Here is a 22492-nt window from a genome sequence, read left to right on the forward strand (position 1 = left end):
TGGACTAACTTTTTCATGGTCCAAACCTGACCCAAGCCCAAGAATGTCAAGGTATTTTCATACCTGACCTGAACCTGATGCCAGGAGTTGGGTCCCTTTGGGTTTGGCACAGATTGCAAGCCTCTATCACCCAGTCTTGATTTGAAGACTTCAAGAGATGGGAATCTACCATTTCCCTGGATAGTTTGTTCTAATTTTTAATCACCTTTCTCCTTGCTCTATGCCTTTCAAATGTACATTCCACTTTCATTCCATATCTGCTGAATCCATAGATGAATTGATCTGTCAAGTTTGTACAAACAAGATGGGTGAGGTAATATCTTTTAGTGGACCAACTTCTGTTCATGAAAGAGACAAGCTTTTGACCTTACACAGATCAAGTCTAGGAAATATTTGTACAGTCAGGATATGACTTTATAATCCAAAAGAGCAGTCTCAGAGAATGAGTACTGCTTACCCCAAGCGTTAAACAAATCACGAGTCAGTCCCTCCACCACCAAATGATGAGATTGGCTTAAAAATCATGAGGCTTTTAAAAAGTAAAAAATGTTGGGTTCTCTTTATTTTCTTTCTTGTTTTTGAGCCTTTAGGATGCGCTAAGTTCAGCCTTTCTCTTCAACTCTGAGGGCTAGAGAGTTGCTTAAAGATAGGGTGACCATACATCCCATTTTTAATGGGACAGTCCTGTATTTAAGCCTTCTTGCAGGTGTCCTGACTCTTTATTTAAAATTGGCAAATTGTCTCATATTTTCTGCCTACTGATCCATACCTGGTTTACAATGGCACCAAAGCACAGAGCCCACACTCAGGCGGGGTCCATAAGGGGATGGCCGCAGTGTTGTGGTGGGTCCTGCTGGCCGGATCCCTGGTCACCAGCTGCCTGCCCACCAGCAGTGAGTGGGGAAGGGGTGTCCAGGGGCCAACAGGGGTGGGTGTGGAAGGCTGGTGGTGAGGCGAGGCCTTAACACACAAGGCCAGGCTGCTGCCTCTGCCAGTTCATCAGAGCAGCCCCCACACATCCACCATTTGCTGGCTCTGAAGCTGATTCCGGCTCAGGCAGCAGGCCCCCGCTCACAGGTCTGTCTCGGGCCGGCACTGGCTGTGTGCTGCAATGGGTGGTGAGTGGGGGTAGGTGGTGGCCTCAGGCCAGATAGGGAGACCAGGAAGACCCAGTGCCCTATACCAGGAGAATCAGGCCCATCTCCAGGGCCCAGCCAAGCATGGAAGGTCAGTCAGTTGGTCACCCTCCATGTGTGAGAGAATTAGGGTGTGTGTGTGTGTGTGAGAGAGAGAGACCCCCCCCCCCCATGTGTGTCCCCCTCCCAATCCCTGGCCAACACTGCATGCACCCACCCACGAGTAATTTTACCAGGTATCTTACATTCACCAGAGGGAAATACGGTCACCCTACTTAAAGAAAGATGAGATTCTCCTGTAATCCAGACTCTAGGAGCAGGGGCTTTAGGAAAACATCAAATATCATGGAACTCACAATAAAATCATGACAGTTAGCAACATCAGAGTGAAAACAGAGACCCCCATTTAAAAGAATACCATGGGGCCGGAAGAACAATCCCACCATCTCTCTGAATAAATATAGACTTCCCCACTAATCTAGCATCACATACTTTTGCTGGTGGCTGCTTTTGTAGGGTTACCAAGCAGTCACCCTGATCCATCAAGACTAACAGGGCAATGCACACCCAGTCTTTGCTGCTAATGTACTTATCACGGCATGGTGGGCCGAGAACATACAAATCTCTCTCTCTAACCCTGGGCACTTCGCTCACCTTTACTCACTGCCCCTGCAGTACTTTGAGGTACAGTGTTACCATGCAAACCTCCAGCCCAGCCCCCACAGGCACCCCACAAGTCAAACCCAGTGTCCAGTTATCATCTGGGGTAGCCAACCTCCTCCCTCAGGGCAGCCCTTGCCAGTCTCCTAACACTGGGGCCAGCTGCGCGCAAAGGCAAATAGCTCTGAGGCTATTACTGGCCCTGCATGGAGGCTCCCAGCACCCTTTGCAGTGCGTGAGGACAACTCTCCCCGTCCCCCTGGCTGGAGGAACTGGCCGCCCCCAGCACCCCCGCCCTCTCTGTATGCTATCGAGGGACAAGGAGAGGAAGGGACTGGGAGGGTTTTACGCGCACCCCATCTTCCCCCCCATTTCCCCCTCTCTCCGGGGGCGGGGCCGCGTCTGACATGGCGGTTGGCGGGGCTCGGGAGGGGGAGGAGGGAAGTCACGTGACGGCGTCCCCACAGCACTGCGCCGCGCGCGCTCTCTCTCCTGTGGGTGGCGCGCGGGGCTAGCCGGGAGGCCTGCGCGATCCCAGGGTGCTGTGCGCGGCGTGGGCTCCTCCGCCATCCCGCTGGGAGAGACTGTCTGTGCCGGGGCCCTGCCAGCGAGACGCCGCCTGCGCGCAGAGCTCCCCCGCCACTGCCGCCACCGAACGGACATGTTAGCGCGGAGCCCCTGAGCGGGACCGAGCCGCCCCCTCCCCTCCCCCCCGACGCGGGCACCCGCGCCAGCCGCCGCCAACATGGAGGCCGTGAACGCCTTTAACCAGGAGGTGGGAGCCGGGGAGCGCGGGGGGGAGGCCGGGCCCGGCCCACTGGGGAACCGGTTCTGGGGGTCACAGAGCCGCCATCTCGGCCACCTGCCCCGTTGCTTCCGGCCCCGGGGCGAGGGAGAGGCCCTGCTCTGTGGAGGCCTTCACGGAGACCCAGGTTGCGGCCTCACCTCGGCCCGGAGTCTAGTCTGGGCCCCTGGGTCTGACGGAGGCCAACAGGGGGCCGCAAGGCCCCCAGGAGTCGCCAGCGCCGCGTTCCTGCGGGAGGGGCCGGGGAGATCCCCGCGCGGACCGCCCAGGAGCTGGGGAACGGGACCCGGCCCTTGCGCCCAGGCGGGCGCCGGGTGGCTCAGAGCCGAGGCGAGGGGAGGGAGCGGCCACGTGAACGGGCGGCGGATAGCATAGGCTGGGCGGCAACAAACGAAGGGGCTGCTTGCGATCGTACAGAGAAACTCTTCCGTGTGTGGGTACGGAGAAGCGGGGAAAGGATCAGATGACAAGGCCCGAAATGAAGCCACCATAGATATGGCGGGTGGGGTGAAGTAGGGACCAATTTCCTTTCATGAGGTATGGAAGGCCCTTATGTCCAATTCGTCACTCTTTCCTCTCCGCTGCTGTTCCTTGTTGCAACTCTACCTGATCTGAAAAGTCTCTAGTTAGGCAATAATATACCAGCGATTGTGTCTTCCAAATTGGATAATAAAATATGCCAGACGCTGGTATCTAAAGTCCCATTCCTCTCTCTCTCTCCCTCCTCCCCCTCCCTCCCCCCCCAAAAAAAAAAAACCAAAAAAAAAAAAACCCATGTAGTTGGAGAAAACTTGAAATACAAGTTTTGGTGTATAGGATGCTATTGCAAATCATTTTAGGACTGCGCAAGGTGTTAATTGTAGTGTGTTTACATTGCAAGTAACCTGCTAAATCTAAGTGTATCTTAAATGTAAGGTTTACAAGACCTATTCCACAACGTTTAATACATTTTGAAGGTTAGGTTGGTGAACAGAATGAGGAAAAATGGCAGACTGCTCTCATGTGACAAAGTCATGCTGTGTAAAGTTCATTCCTTGCAGCTTGTCAGTTGCACTAGAGTATCAAAATGAACACAATTACATATGTACTTATCCTCCACTAAATAGTTTACTTTGTATTTTTCTCTCTTTAGTATGATTTTTCTATTCTGTTCGTGAGGTCTTTACATTTAAAATGACACAAATAACTCCATAGCTAAGGAGTGAATTGTGTGTGAATTTTAATCAGCACCTTTCATTTAAATTGGCACATTCCTTATTTTGACACAATTGGGAGTTCTATGGCACATTTCCACATGTCAGGTAAGTGGTGGTGTTTCTGAACAGAAATCTACAAAATTAAATGAATTAAGGTTAGATTGCACATATGATGTGCTTTCAACTCTTAGCATGTAGGACCGAAATAGCTTTACCTGTCTAAATATAAGTGGAGCTACTAGCAGTGCTTGCCACTTCGTTCATCTCATTATACTGCTTCCTCATACAGTTTAGTTTTACTGATATTGGATAAAATGCTATTCATACAACATACATTCATACAAGATGTTATTTGCTGACCCAAATGATTAAGATAAATGTGTTAATTTAGTATCTCTTGATATTATAAGTAATCTCATTCTGATGTATTCAAACTGGGTATGTCTTAAATAACACATATATGTGCCCAAGAAATAGTAAAAGTATGATGCCTGACTGCTTTAATATTTGATTTCCAGATACAGAATCAAAAAGAGTACTTGAAATCCTGGTAACTTTGTGCAAGATTTCCATTTGATAACTTATGTGAAGACTAAATTATACTAAAACATGTATCCAACGGGGGGGGTTCTTCGGTGGCTGTACTACCCCAAGAGGCAGTAGTTAGATAGATGGAAGAATTCCTCGATCATTGTAGCACTGTCTACATGGGTGGTTACTGGCTTAATTACTTTGCTCAGGGGTGTGTGTTTTTATACCCTAAGTGATGTAACTGGGTCCACTTGATTTTTTTAGAGTAGACCTGGCCTAAGCTTCTGTATTCAGCTTTGCCAGTGTAAGTAGTATAAAAGCCAACAGACTGATAATCATAAAATTACAACTTTGCTTAATTATGTTAAGAACAAAATGGTGTCATCATTCACTTTTACATGTTACTTAGGGTGGTGATAAATACACTGCACCCCAAGTCAGTAACACCCCCCAAGAAATGAAGGGAATAGATACTCTTGTGAGCATTTCTTCTTTTTCTACAGCTCTAGCTCAGTTCTTTATTATTTATGCACTGAGTTGACCAGATTGCTATACTAATGGTAGATACCATTTTACAATGTCAGTATATCTCTATCTTTTCCCTGCCCCAATCTCTTCCCTAGTCACTCACCTGTTACCAGCCAGTATTATTCCCTTATATGAAAAAAGCAATATTATAGTGGAGCACTAGCTCTTGTTATAATTAAGGTTAAAGCAGCTTTCTGTTTAAAATATGACTCTTCTAATGCTCTAAAATCCTCATGATTACTTAGATTGCCTTGAAATTTGATGTGCCTTGTGGGGACATAGTGTAGAAACATATTTTTGTGCAGAGCTAGTGAACTGAACATGCCCAAAGTGGTCTCCACTGCAGGACATGTACCCCAGCTAGTGCAGGGCATCCTTTGAGGGAGCAAATTGAAAATAGTATTAGCAAGAGAGTTCAGCTGTCTAGTTAGGCACATGCCTAACATTCAGACTTCCTGGCCTGCAGGTTTTCATTACAGCTGGGTAGCTCAAAGGGATATGCAGTAACTGTTGAGCAGATGTATACCCAGTCAGTGTGAGTTCAGGTCTGACCTAGAGCAGAAATCTGAAAAAGGGTGTAAGCATGTTGCTAAAATATGTCTCAGGTGTATTTTGAGAAAATATCTTGAACCTAAAATCAATTATGCATGCAAATGCTTGCTTGGATGGCAGTGGTGCTTGGGGTGGAGAAATGGGAGAGAAAGGGGTTTGGAGCTGCAGAGAGGGTAGGGGGATTATGGAAATGGGTGGTAGGGGAGGGGTCGGATACTGGGAGTGGTGACATGGAGGTGGGTGGTACTGCAAGAGAGAGTTTAGAATTGGGAGGTGCCTGTCAGCCCTACATTCTCTCCTCCCCTGTGTGTACTGGGATCTGAGGGGTCCTACCCCTCTGGAGGTGTCTGAACCCCTATCCCTGCCCCCCTCTAGGGGGCGAGTCCCTTTCCTTGCCCCTCTGTGAGCCACAATCTGGGGGCCCTTTTCCCTCTGAAGGGGTCTGAGCCCCTCTTCCCCACCCATTTGAGTCAGCATATGGAGAAGCCCTGCCCCTGTTGGTTGGGAGCTGTGAACAGGCATGCTGGGAGCAAGCACCAATAATACAGTGAGACTGGGTTGAAGAGTTGAGAATGGGCATCTTTGGTGCGTATCACAGGCTTTCAAATAGTAGGGGTGGGAACACCCACTGAGATGAATTGAGAAGTTCACATTTTAGAGATACCATTTTAGGCTGTGTTCATTTTCATGGAGTGTTCTCATTCATCTGAGACAATCACGTTGTGATGAATGGGCAACTTCATACCTCATAGTGGTACCTATGCTTTCAGTATTATCCAGTGCTGGAGACCTGGATATAACAGCACTTGCTGATTAATTTCATACAGTATTATAGTGGAATATCAGCTCTGCTACAGTTAAGATTGAGATGATTTTTTGAGTACTATACAATCCACATATGTATTTGCATTGGCTTGAATTTTCCTTTGCTTCGTTGTGGCATGAGGTAGGGTTAGTGAGCCTAATTTGTGGTCATGTGAACAAGAGGTTCCTGTGATACAGCATCCCTGAAAAAATGTTTTTATTAAAATTCACAGATTCTACGAACATTTTTTGTAAGTGGCTTCTGAAGTTCTAATGACTTGATGGGATGGCAAGGGGGTGAGTTGGAAATGGTGGAAGGACTATATGTTGCACGGGTGTTGTCTGTCTCTCCCCCACATCAGTCTTCTCTGAGGTGCTTAAAGTTACTGTAACCACTGTGTAATAAAACTCAAGTTTTGGGGGGCATATACATCATGTGTGAAGCTTCTTTCACCAGCCCTGTTAGTAGTTACACACACCAAACATTTTAGAGCATGACCATTATTCCTACTCACCGATAACAAAATGCTGGGGAGTGAAGCGGTCTTAGGAATCACATATCAACCTTGTGGTCTGATGGAGAGAACAGTGGACATGGGTTCTGGGACTCATAAAACCTGGGCTTTATTCCCAGCTCTGACATTGGCCTGCTGGGTGGTGGTTGCCCAATCACTTCATTTTTCTATGTGTCAAATTTCCCATCTGTACATTGGGGATAATGAGGTTACTTTCCTTGGTAAAATGGTTTTGAGATGTACCGATGAAAAGTGCCATGTAAGAACTAGGTACTATCATTATGTGGCCACAGTAGCATATCTACTGCAAACCTACATGATAACTACAACTGCTTAAATGACCATCAACTCCTACCAATGACACATCTTTGTTTTTCTTTCTGTTGAAAAAACTAGGAAATTCACTGACAAAAAACTTAATTAACAAAGTTAAGATTGCGCAGTGGTATATTGTGCCCTTCTTGAAAGTTGAGTTCAAGAAAACTCAGATGTGTGAAAACCATGAAATAATAACCATGAAATAAGTTGAAAGTATTTCAAACTCAGACTTCTGAAAAGCAGGAAGTAAGTAAGGAATACATCCACACAACCTTAACTCTTCCCTCCCTTGTACTGGTAGTAGCCACAGGGAATTCTCTGCATGCACTTCAGCTGCATTTACTGTGTAAAGTATAGCTGTATTGAATGGTGGAGGGATTAGTTGGAGCAATTTGGAAGAGCTGTGATTGTGAAATGAGAGGATCTAGAGGACTGTGCCCTCCTAGGATGATGTCAGAGATGCATGTATATCCTGAGAGATCCAATATGCCTCATTTCTGTATTGAGTTGTGTAGGTTGTGTCAGTAGCAGGTCACAGGGATCTTCTCAGCAGGCAGGTGGGAGATTAACGTGATCTGTGGGTTTAATGGAAAGTATGTTAGATGGCATCCTGTGCATAAGGGTGAAGAGGTTATACATTTTTGCAGATGAGGTGTTTTTTCTGTGGGGTAGGCTAAGAGTCTGAATGTACAGCAGATGTAGGTAGCTTCTGTTCAGTACAGTGCAAAAGAGAATACATGAAAGTGTTATGGGCATACTGGGGGAGAGGGCAGAGTTAAGGTTAAGTGGTGTGTGCCTAAACTCTATATTTGCCATTTTTCAAAAATTTGAGTTTGAAGCACCTTTACTCTTCATTTACTGGTTTATACAAGTTTGTTTGGCTGAACTTGACATTCTGAAAAGGCATGATATATGACCGGTCAACCATAGCTCCACGTTAATAAAGTTTTTGTCAGTGATTTATGTCTGCATTCAAGGTTTTAATCTTGATACAGAAACATGGGTATCCTGTGTTCTGTTCCCCCCCAGTCCATATTAAGAGAATTCTCTGAGATCCTGCATAGTATTTCTCCAAGCCAGTGCAATGGTTTATTGAAACTGATGCAGTCCTAGTTATTTTATAATGTGTTATATGGAAGAGCAGGAGAGGCAGAGTTACCAAGCTCTTATGCTAGGAGGGAAGACTAACATTGCTTTCTCTTTCTCCTGACCATCTTATTTCAGAAAACAATGGAAGCTCATGCCTCTGTTGCTCTTGGAGAAAGCATGTTTCCCATGTCTCTGCAGCGAAAATAGAATGAAACAGACTAGGGACTTGTCTACAGGGTATTGCAATGCAGACTATACGGCTGTGAGTTGTAGAGTGCACCAAAGAGTAAGTTAATGTGAATTAGGTACCTTTAGTTTGCAGTAGCAGCATCCACACGGGCAGTTAGAGCGCAACTCTGGTGCATTCTGCAGTTCATCCCCCGTAGTCCACACTAAGGCACAATGTAGGCATAGCCTTGGATTATACCAGTGCTACTCTCCAGATATCCTTAGGTGTTCTGAGTGCATAAGCAGCCTCAATGGATATAGGTTGGGGGGGAGAGGAGGAGGAGGAGTAGAGAGATGCACAGTTATACTGACACTGCCACACCCCTTCTATCAGAATTTTGGATTAAGCTTGGTCCTTTATTTATTATATGACCAGGACTAAGATTATTGCAGCAGCAGCACATCCTTCCCCTGTGGTAAGGAAGGTGCTTTGCATTGGTTTTGGGGCCACTTCAGAGCAGCTGAAGGAACAGTATCAGTATGATCCTGAAGGATCCTGTTCCTTCTGAATAAGAGACAGAGAACAAGAAAGGTGGAGGATCTTGGCAGAGACTAGCAGAAATAAAGACACAGGAAAATGAAGAGAAGCAACCTTAAAGGGGGAGTAGGAGGTTTACGAAAGTAGAAGGAAATGAATAATTATTTTTTTTGTAAAACGTTTCAGGTTTTGGGCTAGTAGCTCATACTAAAACCAAATAATCTCCCAAATACATTTTCATTTCCATTTGAAAATGTTTAAAAAGATGTTTCCTCCAAATAGACTCCCAGCTTTGTGTGTTTGTCCTTCCAGGCAGCAGGAATACCATAGTGGACTAAGCATCATGTATGCTAGACTGTCCTTGGTTTATCTCTGGACAAATTAGATTGTGGCTTCATCCTCCAAAAAACATAAACTGACAACCATGATGCTGTTTATGATGGTCTCTTACCCTTGGCAGCAGCTAGTTGTTGCTAGGCTTCGCAGTTCACATACCGGAGGCTGATACTAATGATGGATCTGAGCCACAGCCCAAGGGCAGAAATTTGGTCCAAATTCCAACATTTATTTTTTCTCTGCAACTGTGAGGATTTGTGGTATGGGAAGGACCAGGCTTCTAGCCAGCAGGTAGATCCTGGACCCATTTTATATTTGTCTCTAGTTAGACCTTTTCAGTCTGATAACCCAATGGTATTACTGCATTTTGTTAGCATAAGTATTTTGCTATTCTTTCCTTCCTCCTCCGTCCCCTTCTTGCAAATATTCAGTTAATTTTGTGAAGGTATATGAGCAAATATCTAAAATTGTATGTGAATAAGTGACCTGTAATTTTGTCAGTGAAAAACTATTTCTAACTGTAATTCAAATTATTCAAAAAACTTGTAGAAAAAAAAATCTGTTCTTGGATTCCTTATTCGCTAATTTTTATGAAGATTTCTTATTTATACATTTAGAATAAGGTTATACAAGCAGTCTGGCACGCAATAGCATAGTAAAGGAACACATACTTTCTTTAATGTCTTAGACAGCACCTGATAACATGTAATAAAATCAACCTACTACATTACTAAAGGTAAAGATTAATGACCTGATCTTCAGAGGTGCCGAACACCTGTAGTGCTCATTTGGCTACAATGAGAATTGTGTGCTCAGTACCTCTGAAATTCATGCTCTGGCTTTGTAGAAAGACACTCTTTTAAGTCTTCTCTGCGAGATGCACAGCTTTCAACATTTACTGCTGGCCAATTAAGTGACTGATGCTGATGTGCAGGATTAAACTTTTAACTTGGAAGTTTGAGATTTGTCACATCAAGCATTGACCTTTTTTTCTGAAAAGTGGGTAATGGTTTGAGCTCCTTAAAGCAGTTTGCAAACCTTCACATCTTCATGTTTGTATGGCATGTTTGTTTAATACTGGTGGAAGCTACTGAATCCGAATTGGGTTGTTTGATAGGATTGCAAAATGTACCATTATTTCTCACATTTGGTATTTCCCAAAAGATATAGGTGTGTGTGGTATTTGTACATTTTTAAAGATTATGCCTTGCCCAAAATATCTTCTCTCTGAAAACTTCATTTAAAAACTTTCAGTGTTTACCACTATCCTTTGCCATAATTTCATATGCCGATACTCAGTATTTCTACCCTTTGTTGTTCCTGGTCAAAATATAAAAAAATGTGGATTATCTTTATCATTGTTTGTGGAACTGTCCCCGCACTTCCTTGCCCTTTGATATCAGGCTGTGGTTGATGTACTCATCTGTGTGGGAAGAACGTTTTCACAGTCTGCTTCATTATATTTCCTTATGGGCTGTCTTAAAATTAAACTTTGTGCTAGAGAAGCTGATTTGGAAGTGGTGGGTAAGTGGGAGTATACATGGAGTATGGAAGACCTGCTTTTGGAGACATTTTCTTCAACATGTTAGTTGGAAAATTTAGACTCACTTAGGAACGTTCTTTAATAGTCCACTGAAGATATCTAGAACATGTTGGACTGTTTACTCTTGGCCCAAACAACGCTTGAAAAAAATCACCAGAAACTTAGTAGCAGGTAGCCAATACCAAAAGTTGGAGGGTTCAAAGGCAATAGCCTGATGGCAAGGGCTGGCTGCTGATGTTTAATTGAAGTGTAGACATACTCTGTCCTCAGAACAGTAGGAAGCTGACAGAATTATGTTTTATTCTGTTCCTCTTCTTGGAATCTTCTATGTACAGAGGTGGACTATTTCTATTGGGGTTCTAAGATCAGGTCATGAGTAAAAAAAATTCTCTTTTCATCCTTGGTCTCAGAACATTGCTCCTCTGCTGCTTCTACACATAGTAGGTCCCCAAAATATGTAGCAGAGTGAAATTAAGGCAATTCTTATATACTTTGCTGTGGGGCAAAATTTGTCAGGTACTTTTTTCAAGCTTTGGATGTGAGCCTGGGCAGCTTTTACGCTGAGTTAGGAAAGACCTGGTAGGTCATTTAGGTTAAGGAAGGGTACGCAGGATTGTATATGAATTTAAGTACTTTATATTTCAGTGGTTTAAGTTTAGGAAGCTATTTAATATGGTTTTCATTTTTGTAGTACAGTAGATTGCAGGAATAGCAGCAAAAAGGACAGCAAGGCTTTAATCTCACATGTCTGTAAAAAGGCTCTCAGGCTTGCTGTATTCTCACATACACTGATTTTCAAATTTATCAACTCTAAATTGGAGATAGTGTGATTTTTATTTTGCAGTGTCTCAAATACTCTTTTCTTACTAGTAACAATTAAGACTACTAATAAGTGAAGGGTTAGAGAAATTTTCTTTTCAGATTTTTATTTAGTGGATTTGTCAGCATTTTATATAGTCAGTTTCACTACCTCATCTATATAGTCAGTTTTCCCTGTTGTGTGAAACATCTCCACAAAAAACAGGATAGAGAAATGTTTAAAAATATATAGATCTTAAAAACACCAAAATCAGCAGAATTCAGGGGCAGGTGTATGATACCTGAAACTTCTGTGTCTACAGACTGACTGTATCCCAATTAAAATAAAGCAGCTTCATTTTATTTCTTCTTTGTCTCCATCTTGTGGCTTTTTCCCCCTCATCATTCTAGATGACTGGGGTAATTTTTGTTGTGCAGTTCTCTCCTCGGTGCCTCATCTTGGTTCTAGCATGGCTTTGATTTGCCTAGCTGAGGATCTGTGTCTCCAAGCAAATGGGAAAGGGAACATTCTGAGAAGGGAGTTTGGCTCCACCTCTTGTTTCTTTAGTCTATGAGGTCAATAGCTATGGATGGGGATGGGGTACAGCTATGAAACCTAGAGTAGTGGCTCTCAACCTTTCCAGGCTACTTTCAGGAGTCTGATTTGTCTTGTGTACTCCAAGTTTCACTTCATTTAAAAACTACTTACATACAGAATCAGACATAAAAATACAAAAGTGTCACAGGACACTATTACTGAAAAATTGCTTTCTCATTTTTACCATATAGTTAAAAATAAATCAATTGGAATATAAATATTGTACTTACATTTCAGTGTATAGCATACAGAGCAGTATAAACAAGTCGTTGTCTGTATGGAATTTTAGTTTGTACTGACTTTGCTAGTGCTTTTTATGTAGCCTGTTGTAAAACTAGGCAAATAGTAGATTAATTGATGTACCCCGAGTTGAGAACCACTGACAGAGTGTGATTTACCTAGAATATGATTAGCTCCAGTGATGACTGAGGAAGGAGGGCAATCTACTGTTTTAGGCCCAGTTGCTGGGGGGAGAGAATTACAGTTAAAGATCCCTGTTAGGAGCGAGTCAATTTAAAGAACTCTAAAGCTTTAAACTGGTGTCTTTTTGGCTTATTGTATCAAATATGCATTGCCATAAAATAGGAACTGAGGTTTTAACATATTTAAGTGATGTTTCTTGAATTGATTAAGATGTTGAATTTTTAAGACACTTTGCAGATTGAGAAATTTGAAATTTCTTGTAGGTAATTTTATTGAAATGATGCTCTTCTCTACAGACTTGTGACAATATTGCATTTCTGCAAGTTACCCTGGTTTGGGAGTTGAATATATATTACAAAAGAACTGCTGTCTAGTGAGACACTTGCACGCGCATAGGTGGAAAGGACATACAACTTACTGTTACAGTAAGGTTTAACAGTGAGCTTTTTACTCTAAAACAAATTTAAAGAGGCACTGACTAGGTTGGTAAACACAAAATTGGATCTTTTCTCTTTAAAACATGGTTTTGCCACATTTTTATTTTAACTTTTGCAGTTTAACAATCACAATCATCTCTAAAATTGCAAATCACCATGTTTATTTTAAAGGGGTATGTGAAAATTATTTAGAAAGGAAACATTTTTGTTTTTGCCATCTGAAGGGGCAATTATAAATTGTAAGTGCAGTTTTTAAAAATTAAGCAAAATAGCTTGTCTTCATTTCTTTAGACTTGCATTTTAATTTGATCCATATCTTTCTCTCCACCCCCAACTTCCTCATGTAGGCACTTTGAGTCCCCTTTGGGAATACTGTTTGTGCTGTCCTCATCACTTTCACTCTGTTCTTGCTGGTGTAGCTTGGGAAATGCTATCTGCAGCAACATAGTATTCCCAATTCTCTGCCCAGTCCTGCTGTCCCAAAGGCCTTTGTTCATTTCTTTCTTTCTCTTGGATTATTTGACCAGGCCCCACTTCCTGCTTTTCCTGCTCCTTAGATAATGGCCCCATGCTACCAGCTCTTACCTCATACATGGCTTCATATTTGGTTTCCTGTTTCCTACCCACCAGGTGCTTGCCTGCTCCTTGAATCCTTCTCTGGTTGCTAGCTGTATCACATCAGTCTCTGAAAGCAGTCTCCTGATCTTTAGGCCTTGCTCCTGCCTCCTTCTGAGTCCAGGGCTACCTTCTGCACTCCCCAAATTCCCTATTCTTTTCTGTTACACTCCTGAAATAACTGCTGTTCCTGAGAACAGTGCCTTGACACTGGCTTCTTTTGTACTTACGATGGGAAGTTGGCTGCTGGAGCAACTCCTCCTTAGTCTGTGGGAAGAAAGAGGTGGCTCCTTTATACAGCATTGGCTCCTTGTACTCTTCTTTCCTTCTGCTGGCCTCATGGCCAGAGATGCATCAAGGGAGTAGAATCTGCTTAGTGTAACACCAGGAAGGGAAGTGTGAAGATCACAATTTAGAAATCTCCATGCTAATGGTTCCTTTGTCTTTAAATATTTTGTTAAAATTCAGGAGAATTAGTGTTGGCATTGACTTTGTTCACCTTATAGAGACTTCAAAGAAGGAATGTGTAATAATTTAGCAAAAAAGAGATTGAGCTTCAAAATAATAAAGGGAAGGATCACATTCATTGTGTGAAGCTAACTAGCAGGTAACGTGAAATGTTTAGTTAGCCACACTAATCCCTCCGGGCAGCCAAGGGTGGATGCTAGCTTGGAATGTATCTCTTGGTTTGAATTGTTGACTAGTTAAAGCCAATCTGGAGCTGGAATTTGCCTTGTGTGGAAAGAGGTTATCCAGATTCCTGGGTTAAAGATTATCTGGCTCAGAGGGTGGAAGATAACACAGAGAGAGTGGATTCAACAACTGTATGTGGTGTCTCTTCTATGTTACAGGGCTACTAGCTCTTAAAGGAAGAGGCTGTTGAAAGAAGGTACTTGCTGGACTAGAAATCTAGTTAAGGAAACAAACTTGTGCTTGTTTGTTCTTCCGATATTTAATTACTGTCAGTGTTGGTGGTTTTTTTTGTTTTGGTAACTGCTGCTGAAAGCTTGGTTTTTGTTTTCTGTGTCCGCAAGTATTTAGCCCATAATTTTGTTAGGGTTTTTCCCCCCCCCCCCTCCCCCTTGATAATTGGAAAGAGGAGAAATCTATCTAATCTGACAATCTCTGAAATGGGCTATCAAACATCTTGTGGGGAACTCAAACTTTAACAATTATACAAGAAAAATATGGTGACTGTTGTTCTATTTTGAATTAAGCTGTCCAAAAGAAAATTCTCCCTATTCCTTTGTTGTGTTTGGCTAATGGGTTATTATTGGAGACTGACCCTGGCATTAGGCCTTTTAACTGATATTTACTAGGTCCTAATTCCTGTATTACATAGCCCTGAGGAATAGAATCATTAGATAATAGCTAATTTATTTTGTTCCTTCCTGAAATATAGCTGTATTTTTTACCTTGAACTCTCCTATGTGTATAGGATAGCGGTTCTCAAACTATAGGGCTGGCCTCTCAAGGGAGGCATGAGCTGTGTGTGGTTCGTTGGTGTGGTCTTTTTTTTTTTTTTTTTTTTTCTTAAAGAGCTCTGGCTGTCAGCTCCAGGTAGCTGAGGTTCATGCAGAAGAGCCATGGACACCCGGAAGGTGAGGATAAAGCCAGAGCCCTGCCTCCCCACCACTCAGGCTTCCCTCCTTTTCCCAGTCCCTCACCAGGTGGCAGCCAGGCTCAGGCTCTCCCCCTTCATCTCTCACCAGGGGCAGCGGGGCTCCATCTGTCAGCCCCGAGATGGCAGAAGCAGTGCAGAAGTAAGGGTGGCAATGGGGTGCTATGTCTGCTGTGAAAAGTGATATTGACAGGTATCACTTTTCACATTGCATGCTGTAGGTCTGTACTGCTGCTGGTGTGGCACTGCTTTCATAGCGGGGGCCTGGCCAGCAGCTGCTGCTCTCCTCTCTGCCTTCAGAGCTAGGTGGTGGTATGTGTACTTGGGGGGGAGAAGAGGTGTAAATGATTACAGGCACAAAGAAGGGGGGCAATCAAATAAGTTTGAGAACCATTGGTATAGAATATTTTGAGACTTGCAGACTTTTTGATTACAAGAATGTTAATTTCATACTGCTGCCCATAGTAAGCAGCAACGAAGGGCCTGTCTACATTGTCCCACAGTTCAGACTGAGGGGACGTGAATAGCAGGGTGCACCAGAATGCTGTGCTATAATTTCCCCGTGTGGCTGTTGCAGATGTGAACTTGAAGATCCTGAGTTTGGATGTCCAAGCTCAGGACCTTATAAGGCTATGTCCACACAGGGGAGTTACAGTGCAGCACTTTGGTGCAGCCTGCTATTCACATCCCCTTAGTCTGAACTGTGGGGTACTATAGACATGGCCTTAGATAGCAAGGAGAGTGTAAGGAAGGAGCAGCAAATGTTCATTTTAATAGACTGAAAGATCTAGAAGTGGACTTAATGGCAGAGGGCAGGAGCTAAAAGAGGGGTGGGGGGGGGTTGAAAAGAGGTTGTGTATCTCTTCCTAGGTGGGAGAGGGAGCAAGAGTTGGACATCTTCAAATGGTATGTCTATGCTCCAGTAAAAGACTCACAGCACAGTTGCAGCTGTCCTGGGTTGGCTGACTCGGGCTCAGGCTGTGGGGCTGTAAAATTGCAGTGTAGACATTCAGGCTTGGGCTGCAGCTCAGGCTGTGATACCCCATGAAAGGGAGGATCTCAGAGCCCAGGCTTCAGCCTGAGCCCAAACATCTACACTACTGTTGTTAGCCCCCCAAGCCTGAGCCAGTTGACCGGACTCTGAGACTTGGTACCATGGTTTGTTTTTTTTAGTTGTAGTGGGGCTGGCAGGAGAGAGAGAGTTTTTGGGTTCAGGCATGTGCTGTCAGAAGTGCTTGGTAGAAAATAGAAAGTGTATCAGGGCCTGCCATCTTTTAAGATATGGGGGGCTTATTTTGAGTGTATATGTGTAGCAGGGGTGGCCAAACTTACTGACCCACTCTGAGACCCATCTCCCCACTGGACAGAATCCTCCAGCCCCATCACCACCCTGCCAGAGAACGGGGGGGGAGGGGAGTATCTAGGAGGTTCCGTGAGCCACACTTGAACTGTAAAAGAGCTGCATGCAGCTCACAAGCCATGGCTTGGCCACCCCAATATATATACTTCAGTGTAGCTATTAATATAACAGAAACAGTACAGTTTAGTGCCAGTGTGAAGTAGCTGTTGGTTGTTTCTTTTCTCTCTTCTGTCCCTGTTTCTACCCATCTGAACAATGGTTGTCTCTAAGGGTGCACTTCCTTCAGAGGCTGTAAAGTTGACTCTGCAGGCTGTTGAAGTACTGCTCTGTGGGCAAGGGGAGAATTCTGCTATAATTGGTCTTGAATAGTGGGTGTGGAGGAGTTGGCAAAGAAGGAATGAAGCAGCACAAAGAGAGAAGATACTTGAATTTCCTCTCCTATATTTGTTACTTGCTTTATGGTCTTGTTCAAGTCACTTATGGCTTGTCTACACTTACAGCACTGCGGTGGCACAGCTGCAGTGCTTATTGAAGACACTTCCTACACCAATGGGAGAGCTTCCCCATCAGCGTAAGTACTCCAGCTCCCTGAGAGGCAGCAGATTTATCAACTGGAGAAGCTCTTCCATTGACACGGTGCTGTCTACACTGGGAGCTAGGTTGGCTTAACCGTATTGCTTAGCAACACCTCTGAGCAATATAGTTATACAGACATAAATTTCTTGTGTATACCAGGGCTCAATCTCTTAAAATTAAAATGGAGCTGCTACTCTGTCTTTCAGGGTAGTAATCATCACCTTGAAGACATAGAGTACTTTGTGTATTAGGAGGAAATGGTTCCATTAAGTTTTTAACCTTTCACAAATCAGGTGCTGTTAAATTATGGAATTGCCAGTTGTGGATCCACTTTTTTAGGTTGAGTTGAGTTTTGCCCTGAAAATGGATTCAAACTGCTATGTTATGTATGGGGAATACAGTGTATCTTCCCCAGAGTTACAGAACTTTTGAGTACAAATGAATTTTCTTAGAATTTACAAACAAATCCATTACAATTAAAAAATTAATTTTAAAATGGGTATTTAAAGATATTTAGCACTGTAAGGCCCCCTTTTTTTGTCCAGATTGGTGTTAATGGAATGACACTGTTAACTTTTAATGTAGCTAAAACAGAAATGTTTTGCTTGGGTTATATTTGAAGAAATTATTGAATCCTGTAAATCAGGCTGTCAAGATGCCTCAGATAGGTCATCCAAAATCGCTAGTTACTTTTAAAAATCTTGGCCCTGATTTCTGAGGGACATATAATTAACTTCCCCTCTGAGTAACGTTATCATGAAGAAAAAAATGAGTTCTGTGGCACTATAAAGACTAACCAATTTAATTTTTGTAGGCATAAGCTTTCATGAGACTCAGCTCACTTCATCAGATGCAGAGGTAGAATGATACAGTAAATAGGAAACATAGATATACAAGTAGTAGTCAGAAGTCACCTACTACAGGACAGACCCAACAAAGAAAACAACAACAACCCCACTGGTCATCACCTACAGTCCCCAACTAAAATCTCTCCAACACATCATTAAAGATCTACAACCTATCCTAGCAGATGATCCGTCTCTCGCTCAGGCAGTAGGTGACAGACCAATCCTGGCTTACAGACAGCCCCCCAACCTGAAGCAAATACTCACCAGCAACCACACACCCTACAAGAAGTCCAATCCAGGAACCTATCCCTGCAACAAACCCCGTTCTCAGCTCTGCCCACACATTGACTCTAGAGACAACATCACTGGTCCTAACCACATCAATCATACCATAAGGGGCTCATTCACCTGTACATCCACTAACGTTATATATGCCATCATGTGCCAGCAATGCCCCTCTGCCATGTACATTGGCCAAACTGGACTATCACTACACAAAAGGATAAATTGACACAAATCAGATATAAAAAATAATAACATCCATAAACCAGTGGGAGAACACTTTAATCTCCCAGGGCACACTGTCACTGAAAGTTGCCGTACTTCTCCAAAACAACTCCAAAAACAGATTTCAAAGAGAAACTGCTAAGTTAGAAATGATCTGCAAACTTGACACATTCAAACTGGGTTTAAACAGAGATTTGGAATGGCTCTCTCATTGCAAGAGGTAATTGCTTTGCTCACCCATTTTCACCTCCTACTCAATGACAGTCATTAGTCTTCAAGCGGCTTTCATCCACCTCCCCCATTGTTGTCTATGCACTTGTATACCTATGTTTCCTATTTACTGTATCATTCTACCTCTGCATCTGAGGAAGTGAGCTGAGTCTCACGAAAGCTTATGCCTACAAAAATTAAATTTGTTAGTCTTTAAAATGCCACAGAACTCTCGTTGTTTTTGCTGTATACAGACTAATACGGCTATCCCTCTGAAATTATCATGAAGAGTAGCTAGCTCAGTGTATGAAAATTTCCAAAGCAATTGATGCAGTTAAGTTTCTGTGATAATATCTCACCCTTATTGCAATAATGTTTAACAGAGATATTTAGCATATACGCAGTTATACCTATATGTAACAGGATGAACTGGAGATGGGTATTGGTTTATGATGGTCTTAATGGTTAAAATATTATGCTAATGCTCATGGGTAAACCTCTTTTGGATTTGAGAGCTATATAGAAGTATAAACTGCAAGATCAAGCTCAAACTGATGATATTTCAGGTTAATTAATTTTAAGTCAGTTTCTTTGATTTCAGATAATTTCCATTAAATAGTTTAGAATTTGGGAATTAATGAACTAATGTCTACCTAGTTTCATAATTGGTAAGTCAGACACAGATGGAATCTTCTGACAACAGCATTATCAATAGCCACTAACTCCATGGATGGGACTTAAAAAATATATATATATAATATGACATTTGATTGTACAACTTCAGACACTGGCTTTCAAGTCAATAATTGCATTGTTGAAGTGGCTAGCTCGATCTTAGGCCTTGGTATAATACAAACCTGGTTGTGTGACAGTTGCCAAGAACCTGCATTGACTGACTGTTACGTTGGCTTGCTTGCTTCAGAATTTGTTTTAATATTTATTTTTCTCTATTTAGCTCTTTTCACTCATGGAGATGAAACCTCCTATCTCCCGAGCTAAGATGATTCTCATTACTAAAGCTGCCATTAAAGCTATTAAGGTAAAGAAAAACAGAATAGAGCACAAAATCAGGCCATAACAGTAGCATTATTTTTGGGTTGTAGTTTATTTTCAAAAAATGCATATCTTTTACATGATTTCAAAAAATTTATACCTTGGTGTAAAGCTTTTTTATTTTGTTTTTAGAATTTTTTTTCAAACAAAAGTGGTGAACATTCTTTATCTTGAGTTATGCTGCCAATATCTCTGCAAAACTGTAAACAACTTAAAATGTCACTTTCTGATGCTATGGTTTAGTCTTATGATTTATATCTGATAAAATCAAAATGTTGTAGCATTTAACTACATTCCCTTGCATTAAATTTAGCAAATTTTTTTAAAAACAAAGTAAAAAGCAGTTGTCACAATAGTACTGCCTTCAGATTATTTGTGTGATGTAAGATGCTTCCAGTGGCAAAGTCAGTTTTCTCCATGAAAACTTTTTAAGGAACATTTGAGACGAAGTGCATCACACATTCTTTTCTAGTAGTGACTGGAATATATTTGTTTTCCTAATGGTTAATATGTATAAAGAATTAAAATGCCTCTGAAAGGATACTTTGCAGTAAATCAGATGATGATTAAATAGATTACATATCTCTTTTCCAGCTCTACAAGCATGTAGTCCAGATAGTAGAGAAGTTTATCAAAAAGGTAAATGTTTTTATAGTGTTTTTAATATTTACTTAATGGGATACTGGGCACTTAAATATCCACAATTCTATCACTATATTTCAGTTATACTTGTAGTATTAGTAGATAATAAAAGTTACTTATTGTACTGAAAGATCAGAAAAAATATCTATTTGTAAAAAACTCTTTTCAGCATTTTTTTCCTTTGTGCGTTTGACAGCAATTGGAATTTAGTCAATCATTTCCATCTGTTCATGTGAGTCTTTCATCCAGCAACAGGAGAGGAAAAAAAATGTGATTGTAGAACCACAGACATTGTCAGTGGAACTTAAGGATAGATATAGTGCTTGAAACTCAAATTCTTCTAATTTTTCATGTTGACTTGTGTCCCTTTACTACCAATGTTATGGTTGATATTTCCAGAAAATTTAACTTATACACCCTGGTGCCTGGAAACTTAGAAAAATAGGTTAAATACATTCCTGCCCACAAAAGTAGATCAATAGACATGTTAATTTGTTACATTAGATAAACAGGAAGAAATAGTAATATATGTCAAATGAAAGAGAAACATCAGAAGGGACACACTTCATTTTCAATCATCTAATTCAGTGGTTCTCAACCTGCGGCCCTCAGGATGCTTGTGATCCAAACAGCACACAGCTGTGGCCCATGTGACATCTTCAGGGCCATATAGAAGTACTGGATGCGGCCCACAATGGTAAATAGGTTGAGAACCACTAATCTAATTAATGCCAAGTTAGTGGAAGGAGACTGGAAAGTTGGTGAGAGCTAGTTTGATGTCTGAGTGGTAGTCTGTATTGGAAAGTAGGAGATGAGTTGTGTTCTAGGTGCTGTCCCTGCTTCTTAAGACAGCAATGGAGAGAGCGGACCTTTACTATTTAAAGGCATACAAACAGCTTTCCTCTATTCTGCTCCAGATCCCAAAGTATATATCCCCGCCGCCTCTCCCCACCCCCCAAAATTAATTTTAGTTATAGAAACATTACAGGACACAATGCTTGGGTAATAATACATGGAAGTCATCTGTTATACATTCTTGATTCCTACACATTTGCTCATTTAAACAGTTTGTTTTCACAGTATCTATTGTTCTACTTTCTCCAAGTTATTCCAACCATTATTACATAAAACAGAACTAACTTTTTGCATGGTTAAGATCAATATCTGATGCATTACTTTCTCTTACATATTTATCATAACTCATTTCAGTCCCTACATTGTCTTCCCCCCCAAAAAATTAATATATACAGTTGATTTTGATAGTAAAACTTTTGCTGCATTATGCATGTAAATTGGCTTGCTGCAGTTCATTTTTTTCTGTAGGTTGTCTTTCAATTAGTGGGAAGGCATATATAGCAATTGTTTATGATTAATCATATTTTAGGTATTTACTTCATTTAAGTGTTTTTACTCAAGTTTAAATTGCATTGCTATGCCAGTCTTTCTCAAAGATTAATATTTTAGCTACTTTGTTTTTCAGGGTACACCTTACTAACACATTTTACTGTTGTATTTAATAGTGTTAACGTAGCCCCTTGGAGAGTCCTTTAGTACTGGTGGTAAGAGAACTGTAAATAGTACAAGGTGCAGGATTGTTTGTAGAGATTCTGAAACCTATTGAAGAATTGGGGCATAAGAGTTTATGGTACTGTATATGCTAACCTGCAATAACTGGAAACTATATCTTTTCAGTGCAAACCAGAATATAAAGTCCCTGGATTATATGTTATTGACTCTATTGTTCGTCAGTCTCGTCACCAATTTGGAACAGACAAGGATGTTTTTGGGCCAAGATTCTCTAAAAATATAACTGCCACATTCCAGTATTTATATCTTTGTCCATCTGAAGACAAGGTATAGTTAGAACTTTTTGAACTTTCTGAATTGCTGAATTGTGTGTTTCTGCTTATATGAGAGCTAATTTGGTGGGTCTCTCCCTTGTCTGCAATGCCATGGTCATCTTTGTGTGGGTACTGGTAACGTTAAGAGGTAATACTTCAGTGAAAGTCCTGATGATGAAAATTCTTTTCTAGCTTATTCTCTGTTTTTTGTATTTATGCCTTTGTCAAATTTGAAACAATGCCA

At 41.8% G+C, this 22492-nt stretch overlaps 1 protein-coding gene across 2 annotated transcripts in view; it reads left to right on the forward strand.

Annotated features, from left to right (window-relative positions):
- The first annotated feature begins 2312 nt into the window (after positions 1-2312).
- The window catches only part of SCAF4 (SR-related CTD associated factor 4), a 76250-nt gene continuing 56070 nt past the window's right edge, over positions 2313-22492 (forward strand). Inside the window, exons 1-5 of one of the 2 annotated variants that reach the window (XM_067565612.1) lie at positions 2313-2571; positions 6446-6463; positions 19668-19751; positions 20360-20404; positions 22100-22261. In XM_067565612.1, the coding sequence (XP_067421713.1) occupies positions 2542-2571; positions 6446-6463; positions 19668-19751; positions 20360-20404; positions 22100-22261 (339 nt within the window). In that variant the 5' untranslated portion in view covers positions 2313-2541. The remainder of the gene's footprint in view (positions 2572-6445; positions 6464-19667; positions 19752-20359; positions 20405-22099; positions 22262-22492) is intronic. The other variant, XM_067565613.1, reaches the window with a different exon arrangement.

The sequence above is a fragment of the Emydura macquarii genome, unplaced genomic scaffold (genome assembly GCF_026122565.2).
Source record: "Emydura macquarii macquarii isolate MOO-44397 ecotype Brisbane River unplaced genomic scaffold, CSIRO-AGI_Emac_v2 contig_2681, whole genome shotgun sequence".
Taxonomy (NCBI): domain Eukaryota; kingdom Metazoa; phylum Chordata; order Testudines; family Chelidae; genus Emydura; species Emydura macquarii.